General features: G+C 44.4%; 1 protein-coding gene across 1 annotated transcript in view; it reads left to right on the top strand.

Moving 5' to 3' along the window:
* KIF5C (kinesin family member 5C) overlaps positions 1-12,504 on the top strand; it is a 51,524-nt gene that overhangs the window by 21,591 nt on the left and 17,429 nt on the right. The window contains exons 11-15 of the mRNA XM_029962191.1: positions 1,160-1,308; positions 4,236-4,411; positions 5,737-5,805; positions 9,301-9,507; positions 10,386-10,532. Of these exons, the coding sequence (XP_029818051.1) occupies positions 1,160-1,308; positions 4,236-4,411; positions 5,737-5,805; positions 9,301-9,507; positions 10,386-10,532 (748 nt within the window). The remainder of the gene's footprint in view (positions 1-1,159; positions 1,309-4,235; positions 4,412-5,736; positions 5,806-9,300; positions 9,508-10,385; positions 10,533-12,504) is intronic.

Below are 12,504 nucleotides of genomic sequence, written 5' to 3'. Positions count from 1 at the left end.
TAAACTTTATGGTGTGATTTTTTTTTTTTTTTCCCCCCAGTACAGTTAAATGAGTGTGGAAACTTGAGCCCTGCTTCTGACAGAGACAATATGTAAACCCTGGCCATTAGGAGTTATTTGAAAAGCACAGGGTTATTTTAAAATATTTTTTTAAGGTACCAAAACTTCCTGCAAAGCACAAACTGGTGGGAGGTTTGTCTGTTATTCCTCTGTTTATCTTCTGTTTTATTCAATGACACTGGAGTCATTTGAAGGGACTCTGTCTGAGCAGTGGAGGGCCAAGATCTGAAGCTTTCTTAATTCACAGTGATTTGTTTGGTTTTTTCTTTTGCAGTGTGGCTTTGCTGTTGTAGGTGCTGGGCCTGGTTTTCTACTTGCTTTGCATTCCCTGGCACGGTTGTGGAGGGCGGGTCGGAGCTGGGCACTTTCACAGGAACAAAGTGCTGCTGGTTGTTGTTAGAAGGGTTTCAATTTTGGGGATGTTTTTGCCTAGAGAGGCAATAAATCATGAGTAAATCATGAGTAAATCATGTGAACTCCAGTGGCACAGGCATGAGTTGAGCCTCCCTCCCTCAGCCCTGGAGTAACCCTGGTACCCGGCGGTGACCCCGGTTCTCCTCCCTCCCTTCCTTCCACCTGCAAAATTGAATTTATTTGGCTTTCAAGAAGGACAAAGTTCCATATTTGCCTCTCTGGGTTGACATCCTTTATGCTGAGATGTTGGGAACATGGCTGAGTTTTGTTGGTGAGGTTGAAGGGATGGTTGTGACGGGACGGGGAGAGCCCGCGGTCGGATGCTGTGGTGGGTCTCGGGCCAGGAGAGGCTGTGAGGTGACAGCTCCCCCAGCACAGCAGGAATGACAGGGCTTGGCTTTGTCCTTAATCCAAGCACACATTCCAGAGCTTCTCACTCTCATAGAATCCTAGAATTTACTTGTGTTGGAAGGACCTTAAAACCCATCGCATTCCATCCGCTGCCATGGGCAGGGACACCTTCCACTAGCCCAGGTTGCTCCAAGCCCTGTCCAACCTGGCCTTGGACACTCCCAGGGATCCATGGGCAGCCACAGCTTCTCCAGGAGTTTCCCTTTGTGTTATGGCCAAACTTTGCACTGAGATAAAAGCCAGACTGCAGCTGATCCCGGGTTTTGTTGTGCAGAGCCAAGACCATCAAGAACACGGTGTCTGTGAACCTGGAGCTGACGGCCGAGGAGTGGAAGAAGAAGTATGAGAAGGAGAAAGACAAAAACAAGAGCCTAAAGAATGTTATCCAACACCTAGAGCTGGAACTGAACAGGTGGAGAAATGGTACGTGCCAGGAATGGGGAAAGGGGGAGTGTCTTTGTGGTATTAAGTTACATCTGTTTAAATCTTGCCTTAAGTCACTAATTCTAAGTTCACATGCAGTTGTAGCTCAGGCTTCAAAACAGGAACTGAAAGGTGAAGAAGCAAAAACCAGGGAAACCAGCAACAGCTGTTTACAGAAGGAACCATTTAAATTCTCAAATTATTTTGATGTCAGGTGTAGAGAGTACAGGGAGGCATCGCTACTTTTAATGATGTTAATAATATTAATAAAGAAAAGGGAAAATGGCATTTTTGGAGGTTTTTTTTGAAAGAACTCTGCTCCTCAGGCTTGAGAATCAGTTCCATTGTGCTTTAAGGTAACTGGGCCTTGGGGTTTTTTTATAATTGGGTTTAACATTAGAATAATTAGTCCTTTAGTACAATGATTGGGAGTGTCATCTGGTTGGAAGAATCACCACTTGTCTCCTTCTGTGGCTTTTAAGTGAAGTTTATACTGAGAACAGCCAGTTTTCTGTTTAAAAACAGAGGAAATTGCTGTTCAGGTAGGTTGTAAAATCAAGTGTAGGATGGTAGAGAAAGATTAATTTTTTCATACATACATACAATTAAAGATGTTTTATTTAATCTGGAATGTTGAAAAATAATTTTGTCAAACCATCCTTACTTCAGATTTTCTGTTTCACATTTAAAAAAATCAAAGCCCACACTCCAAACCAACAAACAACCCCTCCCAACCCAAAGAAACCAACCCAGCATCCCTCCCGAAATCTCCACAAACCCCTGACAGTAAAACCCAGCTGCTTTGGAGCAATTTTTATTTTTTAAAGTGCTTGTCATCCAGGTCCTGTGTGTTGATGTGCGAGCCAGAAGCATCTGAAGCAAGAACAAAATTTGTGATTTAATTAGAAGTCACGCTTTGTGATCTGGGTTTGAACACCCTGGGTGCAGCCACTGCCTGGAAGATAATACCTGACCTTTGTGGGCTTCCCTCTCTCATCTCCCTGTGCTGTTTGCTTGCCTTTCAGATGAGATGGTTACCTCATGATTGTGCTCCCTGCCTTTCTCTGGAGGCTCCAGCACAGGGAATATTTCCCTTATCAGCACAGTGCCATTGCTATGGAGACGTGGGGCTGCTCTTGGGAGTGCTGGGATTTACAACCTGCTTCTTCTCCCTCCTTCACCCCGTGTTTGCTGAATGGGACCACTTTCATTTCCTCCCCAGCCCAGAATCTCTTTCTTTTTTTTGTTTTTCCAGAAATCCTTTCTCTGTGCTGTGTAAACAAGCCTGTCTCTGCTGTTTTGTCTAAATACTCCCCATCCCCCCCATCAGCCCTGCTGTTCTCATCAGTGTTACCCAGCAATACATTCAAAATACTATTGATTTCTTGTCTGACCCTCTGCAATCCCACCCTTTGGAAGGATATGCTGTCAGAGGAGCCTCTTTACAAAGGAGAGTTTCACAGGAATTGCATCTTGGATAATATTCCACTGGCGTGGTTTATTCCAGAAATTCAGAGGATATTATGCAAAATAAATAGATATTATGCAATATAAAATGGTAGCAGGAAATGGGTGTGCCCAGTCCTCACTGGGGCTGGATTTCAGCAGCCAGGTGTGTGTTTTACAGGTAGGAGGTTGTTGTCCAATGAATGGAAAATCAGACATTCCTTTTGGGAGGCTCCTGATGGATTCTCCACAGCCCGAGGAGCACTGCCCTGTGTACAAGCCTGACTGAGCCCACCTTTCCTACTCTGCTCCAGTGAAATCCAATAATGGAAAAACCCATTTACATTTTTCTCATTCATGACACAGAATGTCACCAAGCCTTTAGAAATAGGGCAAAAAATATTTTAAGTGAAGTACATTGTTAAAGGTGACAGTGCTTGATTTCAGATCACGTCTTTTCACGCTTTAAGCTTGAAAAAGATTATTTACTCTGTTAGTTGGTCTTGGTCTTTCATGCCCTGTTTTGTTTCACTTTTGGGCCTGAATCAGCCTGTCTGGGGTTTGATATATTTGTCCTGTTTCCTTGTTTCCCTGCCAGTAGGATAAAACAGAGCCTTTTGGCCAGAGGAATGGCTGGTAAAGCTTTATGTGGCTGAAATATTGTAGCTTTTTGTGGAAAAGGAAATTTGTGCAGAAGGGTTGGCTGTAACCTTCCCACACCCTGAGCAGTGTGGGCAGCACTCAGGGGCTCAGAGTCTCCCAGCAGGCTGTGATGGGAGTAGATTTAATTTCTGGCATGAGCACTTTGCCTGTCTCTCACCACTGAGCTGCAGCGGGGTGGGAATTGTGATGCACCACCACCACTGAAGGAAATATTCCTTGGAGACAATGATTCCGAAGTAAAACGTGCCTGGTATGCACAGACAACATCTAAAAGTTGGTGTTTGTGCTTTAATTTACGTGGCAGAAGGTGAATATTGCTTTAAACACACCTGTCTTGCTGCTGTCCTGGTGCCCTCCCATCACCTTCCAACACAGCTGGAAATCTGAACAGAAAGGGATATTTAATTGCCAATAGTCTTTAGGAAGTTAGGGCTTTTCCCTCTTTATTTCCACCTCTGTTAAACCACGGAGTTAATCCCATCTGTCCAGGGCTTGAGTGAAGGCAGAGCCAGGAGTTGAGTGTTTTTAAAGGCAGCTGCTCAACCTGTTGCTCTGTTTTCACAGGATGTTAAGGTTGGAAAAGACCTCCATGATCATGGAGTCCATTGGTGATGCATGTTTGTGTTTCCAACCGGGGAGATCATCATCCTAATGAGGATGGCCATCTTTCCACACCTACTTTTCCTTGTCCTTTGTATCCCTGGCAGTGGCATAAAGCCCTTCTTTGCTTTCCTGAGTCCCTCTCGGTGACTCTGAAGGACCATCCTAAGTCATCCACGGTTTTGGACACCCCTCTGTCTTGGATTGTGTGCCTGCAGGAGAAGCTGTGCCAGAGGATGAGCAGATCAGTGCAAAGGACCAGAAGAACCTGGAGCCTTGTGATAACACCCCCATTATTGACAACATCACCCCCGTTGTCGCCAGCATCTCCACGGAGGAGAAGCAGAAATACGACGAGGAGATCGCCAGTCTCTACAGGCAGCTGGATGATAAGGTGGGATTTCACTCCGTTTGCTGGGTGTAAATGGAAAACTCTGCCAAAATGGCTGGCTGTCTGTCATCCTTGGCCATCCTGAATTGGAAAAATGTTGGAAAATTCCAGACGCTCTTCGTTGCGTCACATCAGATCTGCCTCTGCTCCCCGTGCGGTGTTTGGGGTCACTCTCCATGAAATCAGAGCCAAAGTTCCCTTTAATTTTAATGTCTCAGTACAGGCTTTTCATCGCTCCTTTTCTTCAGTGGTTTCTGTAAAATCCCTCACCAAACTCTTCTCCCCCTCACAGGGGAAAGAAAACAAAAGGGGGACTGCATTTTAATATTTTTATAATGTATTAGAATTTTAAGGAAACCACAGATGCATCCCTTGGGTGTCTTTTGTTAGTGCTGCTCTAGCTGGGCCCCAAAGTGCAGGTGGCTTGTTTATTTATTTATTTATTTATTTGCACAGCTTGAAAGTCATCATGGGCACTTAAAGCTCTCAGCAATACACTTACCCAGGGCTGGCCATTAATAGCTTTGGCTTGTGTGAAAATGATAATTGGAGGTAAAGAAAAAAAGGCCCACTAAAGCCATTGACCATTGTGGATGAGAGCAGCATAAAAGGCTGTCTAGAGAAAGGGGAGCTTTCATCATGAATCAATACTCAATTCTAAATTTCAGTTGTAATTAGCAGGGAAATGTCAGAGAGAAAAAAAAAAAAAAGCTCCTCTGTGCCCTTGTCTGTTAATGTTGGAGTTTGGCTGTTTGTGAATAGTCAGGGAGGGAGTGGGTTGTGTTTAAACCTTAATTCTGATGTGCATGAGGTCTCTGGTTACACCCAGCAGTGTGTTGATGGCATTGAAAAGAGCAGTTAAGGTCTTTAAGAAATTACACCTATTTTTCTGATGGAGAATACGTGCCCAGTAGCAATCTCCAGCTTTTACATATTGATCAGGAAAAGGAAAAAAAAAAAAAAAGGCAACCATTCTTTCACTTTCCTCCTCAAAAGTAGCAAAGCCCTTTGAATTATTCTTGAGGGAACTGGCAGCAGGTTTGAGTTTTGCCCTAGAAAACACAGGAAGAAATTTTGGTGCATTATTGCAGAACTATAGGAAATGAGATGGCATTTAATCCCCAAAACTACTCCAAAATATCACCATTTATTTGCATTTGTGTAGTTCTGTGTATGTATATTTTTCTCCCCTCTCACACCGCTCCAAGGTGCACAAGGTTTGCTGTATTATTTTTCCTTCTTTTCTAGAGAAAGGGGAAATAAAAAGTGACCAAATGAGAACAGTGAAAAGAAACTAAAAAAATCTCCAACCCCTTTTTTCGTTGCAGGACGATGAAATCAACCAGCAGAGCCAGCTGGCTGAAAAACTAAAGCAACAAATGTTGGATCAAGAGGAGGTAAGCAAGTTAAAAAAAAAAATAAACCAACCAAATGAAAAACTCTTACATTTTCCTCATGAGCCCCTTGTTTAGTGATTCTGTCACAGTTGTTCATATGAACTGGCTAAAATTCAATAGGCAAGAGAAACCTGTGTGTCAGCCAGGTTTAAACTTCGAATTTCATAATACTGTCAGAAGAACATTAAACCTTGATAACTCCTCATAATAACAATCCATCCTGCTGGGAGGTGCTGCTGGAGGTCCAAGGTAGGAGTGTGGCCAGTATTTTTCACTTCAAATGTGGTTTTTCAGCATGTCTGTGCCCTCTCAGGTATCCAGACACTATGGACTGCAAGGAGTTACAGATTTTCTGCTCTGACTGTATAAAAATTACTCCTGGTAATAAATTACTGATGTTCATTATTTTGGATAATTAGAGACAGTAATGGGAGAAGTCTGTGAGATGGAAAAATTGATTATTGGTGCTGCTACGGGCTTGCTTTAAAATCTTGGATTGCTCACTTGAAACGTTTGATTTCATTGTCTCTGTCCATAAAACGAATGTTTGTTGGTTTTAAGACAGGGGAAATATGACCACTAAACCTGCAGTCAGGTTATTCCCTGGTCTGTCATTTGTTTACAAGAGGATTTGAAGATGCAGAATGAGGCAATAACACTAAATCACCAAGTTGCCCAAATGTTGCTGTGATATTTCTTAGAAATTGCTTTTAGGCTGGCGGGAAATTGGATAAGGGCCATCCAGCCCTGGAATATAATCCTGCTGTGGGAGTTCATCCATCACCAGTGTTCTGAAACACTGCTCTCTCTTTTCAGGCCACACTGCTGGGATTCTCTAGGAGTGTCTCTCCCAGCTGCCCAGCTGGAGCACAGCGCTGTTCTGGCTGCTTTTTTGGGGTGTGAAACCTCCCTTTTCATGGAAAAATCCTTCAGTCCTTACCCAAGCCCTCAGAAAGGGTTGCCAGGGCCCCCTTGTCACGTCTGAACATGGCTGTTACTCGTCACTCATGACTTACCTGCCACCTTTGGGGCTTGTCCTCTCTGCAGGAATCACCAGCCTTATCTAATTCCATGATTGAGCTCCTCATGCCCTTGCCACAGCTTTGTTTGGCTGCCCGTGCCTGTGGCTACACAGACACAACAGCCTTTTATGCCTTCTCAGCACCATTATTTTCTGATGTGTGTTGTGGTTCTATTTGTGTCATCTCACCTCTCCCATCTTTTTCACATCATTCTTCTCACCCAAAGCTGACTCTAAAGCTTTTTTTTTTTAATTTATTTTCTGATGTCTCGTTTTTTGAGGGGGGATGTGTATTCCTTTGTGTTAGCTGGCTGGGAGCAGCTAACACAATTATTCCCCACTCTCCACATTCCATACTCGATATCACACCTAGAATATGAACCAGGTGACCCCTAATCCTTGCCCTCCAGACCACTTTCCCCCCTTTTTTTTTGCACATTCCTAGCTTTGCTGACTTGGAAAATCTCTCACTGCTTGTTCAGAAGCTTTATCTGGTTCATCTCAGGAGCTTGTCCGTCTCTTACCTTTGAAAGCTCATGTGATATTTCATTTTTCAAGGTGTTTTTCCACCTGCTCTGTGGGAGGGATGTACCTGCTCTGTCCTGGAGCTGTGACTGGCTCAGTGATACACGAGCTGAGAGCAGCTGCCTCACTCTGCTTCCCCCTAATTAACCAGAGGCTTTTTTTCTGCTTGATTAAGCCAGCAGGTTAATTATAAATCTGAGGCCTGCTGCAGATGGCATTGGGCTGATATTGGTGTCTTTTGGTGCCTTTACACCCCTGGCTGCTTCTTAGGGTGCATTTTTTGAGGGATTCTTAATACTCCACCCTGCACCTCCCATACTGTGAACAGATCCACGAAGTGCTGCAGCCATTGTCCCTTCCCTTTGTTTACTGTTGATGCTTATAATGTGTCATTAATGGCCTTTGAAAATCTCTTTTTTCCCCACGTAATATCAGCAAGAACCTTCTGGGGAACCGTGTTTATGCTCTAGGTGATGCACAGCACTCCTCGAAGTCACAGCAATATCCACGCAGAAAATTTCTTAAGTAAATGTAAATAATAGTTCCATCTGTGTTTGGCAGAAAGATTATTTTAAGCTGTTCTGTTGTTTAAATATTTACATGCCATCTGGCTTTGGCAACTCGGCGGGGTTTTTCCATAACGTGAGTGCACTTCTGAGGCTGCAGCATTACCAGAGAGATAAATTTCCCTTACATCTGAATCCTCCCTGCACCACTTTTGGGCATGTGCCAGCCTCTGGAGCTGCCTGCCTGGTTCCCCATTTTCCATTAGAACTCTGAGCCAAAAAAAAAAGGGGAAAAAAAGCCCTGTCTTATCTGACATTCTGCTTTTTGTGGTCTGTTTTAGAGGGGGGGTGACAGGTCAGGAGAAGTCAACCCAACTCAGTTCAGCAGGGCAGGTTTTATTGCACTGTCCAAGAAAGCTTCAGTACAGCTCTATTAAACTAATGTATGTATATATGTTAAACTAATCCATACATAGGAATGCTTGGAAAGAAGTGAATTCTATGAATGAATGTCCAAACTTTGCTGTTAGGATAAGCAGGAAAACCTTCTTGTATTTCCTGCACTAGTTTTATACCTTATTATTCTCTATGTTATGCAAAGTCCTGATTTTGTTATTATTCTCAGAAGTACAATATTAGTATTAAATGTTACGTGGCACCTGTTATCTATTTTCACATCATTCTGCTGGTGGGTCTGGGTTTGTGCTGAGAACCCAGGAGCTGAATTTTCAGGACTTTAACATCTCACTGAACACTGGTTCAAGGGCAAGGGAGAGGACCATGCAAGTGACCTCAGCCCTGTCACTGAAACTCCAGCATCTCCCTTAGTAGTGTGCGAAGAGTAGATTTAATAAGTTTTACCAATTGGAAATACTCACTAGACTGTGTGAGGTCAGTATTTGCTTCTTTAGTTAATCTTCTCCCTCAGCAAATATATGAGCAGCCAATCTGTCTTCAGCATCGTGCCTCAGATGATAACAGAATAATCATCTTAGGTTTGCTTATCAAAATATTTCTTTAATGCCCCAAGGTCTCTGAGGCTGCCTCAGAGAGCCCTTTCCCTTGGCTCAGTTCAAAGCTCTGAGTCTGTGTTGAAACATTTCACTTTGTGGTGTTTTTTGGTCCTCGCCGCAGCACCATATTGAGGGCAGAGGATTTCTTTGGAGCTCTGATACTGCTTAAAATAAGTTTCTCTGCCTCAGTCTTGTGTCATAATAGGATTTGATAAAGATTTCGTTGAAGTTCAGAGGTTTTTTTGTGCTTCCTTCAAATGCATTTATGCTGAAGCTGGTGCTGTTTCTGGCAGAGCAGCAGGATTTCTTTGCTCCTGCTTTCTCTCTTGCACACACATTTTCTCTCCCTCTGTCTGTTTTTGCTCTTTCCAGTGTTGCCTTTTGAGTGAGCTCTTGGGCGACTTAATGCTTCTGTGATACTTCTTTCCAGCTTTTGGCCTCCACTAGGAGGGATTATGAGAAGATCCAAGAGGAGCTGACCCGTCTGCAGATCGAGAACGAAGCGGCGAAGGACGAAGTGAAGGAGGTGCTCCAAGCCCTGGAAGAATTAGCTGTCAATTATGACCAGAAATCCCAGGAAGTGGAGGACAAAACAAGGACCAACGAGCAGCTGGCTGATGAGCTGGCACAAAAGAGTGTAAGAGCAAGTTGTTTGAAGGGTTGGTTCCCTCCTCACCCCCTCCAAAGATTTCCACGGGGGGTCCCCAAAACCTGTGTCGTGGTCCCCCAGCAGCAATCAAGAGCCACATTTGCTGATGCTGCTTGTCTCTCTTCCATCTTAATTAAACAATGAAATTAAGGTAATGCAGGCACTTCTCTGTGGAAGCTGGTGGCAGATTGTGGCTCTTGCAGCCCCTGTGCTTTGCACACTCTAACAGTGACTGAAATGAATGTGAGCCCTGGCCATTCTGTGTTTTGGGTGTTTGAAAACTCTTATCGTGCCAAGAAGGCTGAGAAAATCTGCTTTATGCAAATGGCAGCATTCTGGGTTTTTCTGGACTCTGTACTGAGAGTCAGGGCATCTCAAGGAAGGGATCAGAAAAAATAAATCAGCTTTTTTGGCTGATCTTAAGGAAAAAATCGGAGGGAAATCAAGATTGGTTTATTAGCTTAATGCATCCTTTTCCCTTAATTCATTACACAAAGTGATGAAGCTCTTGTTAACAGATATATTTCATTAAAGACTTTGTTATCTACTTCAGTAGAACAGATTAGTATGAAATCCATTCGAAAAAATTGAATTTTATATCCTTCTATACCTATTTCTCGGTGATTAACCTTCTCTGATGTATTATGCAAATAAGATTCTTACCGGATTTGCTACATTTAATACATGTAAAGTAGCCTTGGTAGCAAGTGAGTTGTGAAAGTGGATTATGTCAAGGTGGAAGGGGACGTGTCAGCACGTTGTGCCACGGGCACGGTCAGGAAAATACAAGACAACACCACGTAACCCAAATGCCACGTGAGAATTGGTGGGAGAGGAGGGTAACTCTTCTTTTTAAACCTTCTCAGAGTGCCCTGACAGCGACCCAGAGGGAGCTGGGCCAGCTGCAGGAGCTCAGTAACCACCAGAAGAAGAGGGCGACAGAAATCCTGAACCTGCTGCTGAAGGACCTGGGGGAGATCGGGGGAATCATCGGAACCAACGACGTGAAAACAGTGAGTTGGTTTTGCTGCTTGTCCCCCACACCTCCTGCAGTGTAAAAATGCTCCATCTGATCATGGAACCACAGGATGGTTTGGGTTGGAAGGGACCTTAATGATCATCTCGTTCCATGGGTGGAGGCATCTTCCACTAGCCCAGGTTGCTCCAGCCTGGCCTTGGACACTTCCAGGGATCCAGGGGCAGCCACAGCTTCTCTGCCCAACCTGTGCCAGGGCCTCCCCACCCTCCCAGCCAGGAATTCCTTCCCAATATCCCATCTAACCCTGCCCTCTGGCAGTGGAAAGCCATTCCCTGAGTCCTGTCCCTCCATGCCTTGTCTCAAGTCCCTGTCCAGCTCTCCTGGAGCCCCTTTAGGCCCTGCAAGGGGCTCTCAGGTCTCCCTGGAGGTTTCTCTTCTCCAGACTGGACACCCCCAGCTCTCCCAGCCTTAGCAGAAGGTTTCCAGCCCTTGGAGCATCAATTGATGTGGAATATGTAGATCCAGCAGTCCTTCTCCCAGGACACTGCCATGGAAGTCCTGGCTGGAGCTCTTTGTCTGGCTCAGTGTGTGGACACACAGTTCCCACAGTTATTCCCAGCTGTTTAGACCCAGACTAGTGCAGCCCATCTGTGGGTTGATGCACTGATTAATGGGGCTCTGAGTTCCCCCCAAAACTATTCCCATGCAGCCCCACTCCTTCCTTAGCTGGCATAGCTCAGAATTCCCAGAACCTGAAACAGTTTTATTGGCAGGATTTGGCATCTGGGGTGGCTACTTTTTGTTTGAAGGTTGGTGCAAATTTTGGGCAGCTCTGATTTGAGATTGGCCTGTCACACTCCTGTGGGAGATGAACAAAATTCCAAGTTTCAGAGGAGATATTTCTATGGTCCGTGCTAAATGGCAGTGATGAAATTTTTCCCTGGCCTGGAAAATCTCCCAGGTGATTAATAACCATCTTGCCTGTCCATTTAAAACCATGTGAAAAAGACCAACAGTTAAAACTTCATAAGAAATCCATTTTAAAGATGTATGTGGATTCCTTGCAATGCACTCATTTTTCTTGCTTTTAGTTGACTTCTTGCTGACGTCCTGCTCAAGCCCCCTTTATTTAGCAGGATGCTCCAGCCTGCTCCTGCTGCAGAGGACACAATCCCTGCTGTCCCTGTGGTGCTGCAGATGCCAGGAGCAGCAGACCAGCCTTTGGCAGATGTCACAGCAGCCTCTGGTGGCCGTTGTGACAGGGACAGTGAGAGAAAAACCTTCGAAAATGGAGGCAGAGGCAGCGAGATACAAATTTTTATATAACTAAGATGTCAGCATTTTTGAGGACAGCTGTCAGCGTAAACAAGGCCAGATTGAGAAGTGTTTGGAAGAATAATTTCAAATTTGTTGGCAATTAGCATCTTCTCCAAGTGTGTCTAATTTCAGGCCAGACTGAGAGTTTTGGAAGCAGTGTCATTTTTTAGGCTTTTCGGGATGCAGCACATGTTCCCTTCCCCTTGGCAGTGCTGGGGAAAGGTGAGAAGCAGATGAAGTTCACCCCTGTGCTTGCTCAGGGAGAACCTGCACAGCCAATCTGTGGTTACAGGAATTCAGTAGCTGAAGAAAAATCATGAAGAGAAAGATAACGTGTTAAGCCAGTGAAGGAAATTATGTATAAGTAGAATTATACTAATATTTAGAGATGAGAGCCATTAGTTTTCTCTTGCCAGGTGATTTCCAGACCCGTGTGTGTTTTACAGCTCCTCATGGAAGAAGCACAACCCTTCCAGAGGGGAATTCTTGTAGGAGTACTTTGAAAATGCTCTTCAGCTTTTTGGAGTGGTGAAAGAAAGAAAATTTCCCCTGCTGGTGACATGAGAATGTTTCTTCAAAATGCACTCTTGCCATGATGGTGGGCTTGATTATTTTAGATGTTGAACCACTGGATTCATAGAATCATGGAATATCCAGAGTTGGGACCCACAAGGACCATCCAGTCCAAC

Source organism: Manacus vitellinus, unplaced genomic scaffold, assembly GCF_001715985.3.
Source record: "Manacus vitellinus isolate BGI_N305 unplaced genomic scaffold, ASM171598v3 scaffold_43_pilon, whole genome shotgun sequence".
Classification (NCBI taxonomy): Eukaryota; Metazoa; Chordata; class Aves; order Passeriformes; family Pipridae; genus Manacus; species Manacus vitellinus.
The sequence above is the reverse complement of the archived record's forward strand: the minus strand, read 5'-3'. Positions and strand labels throughout refer to the sequence as shown.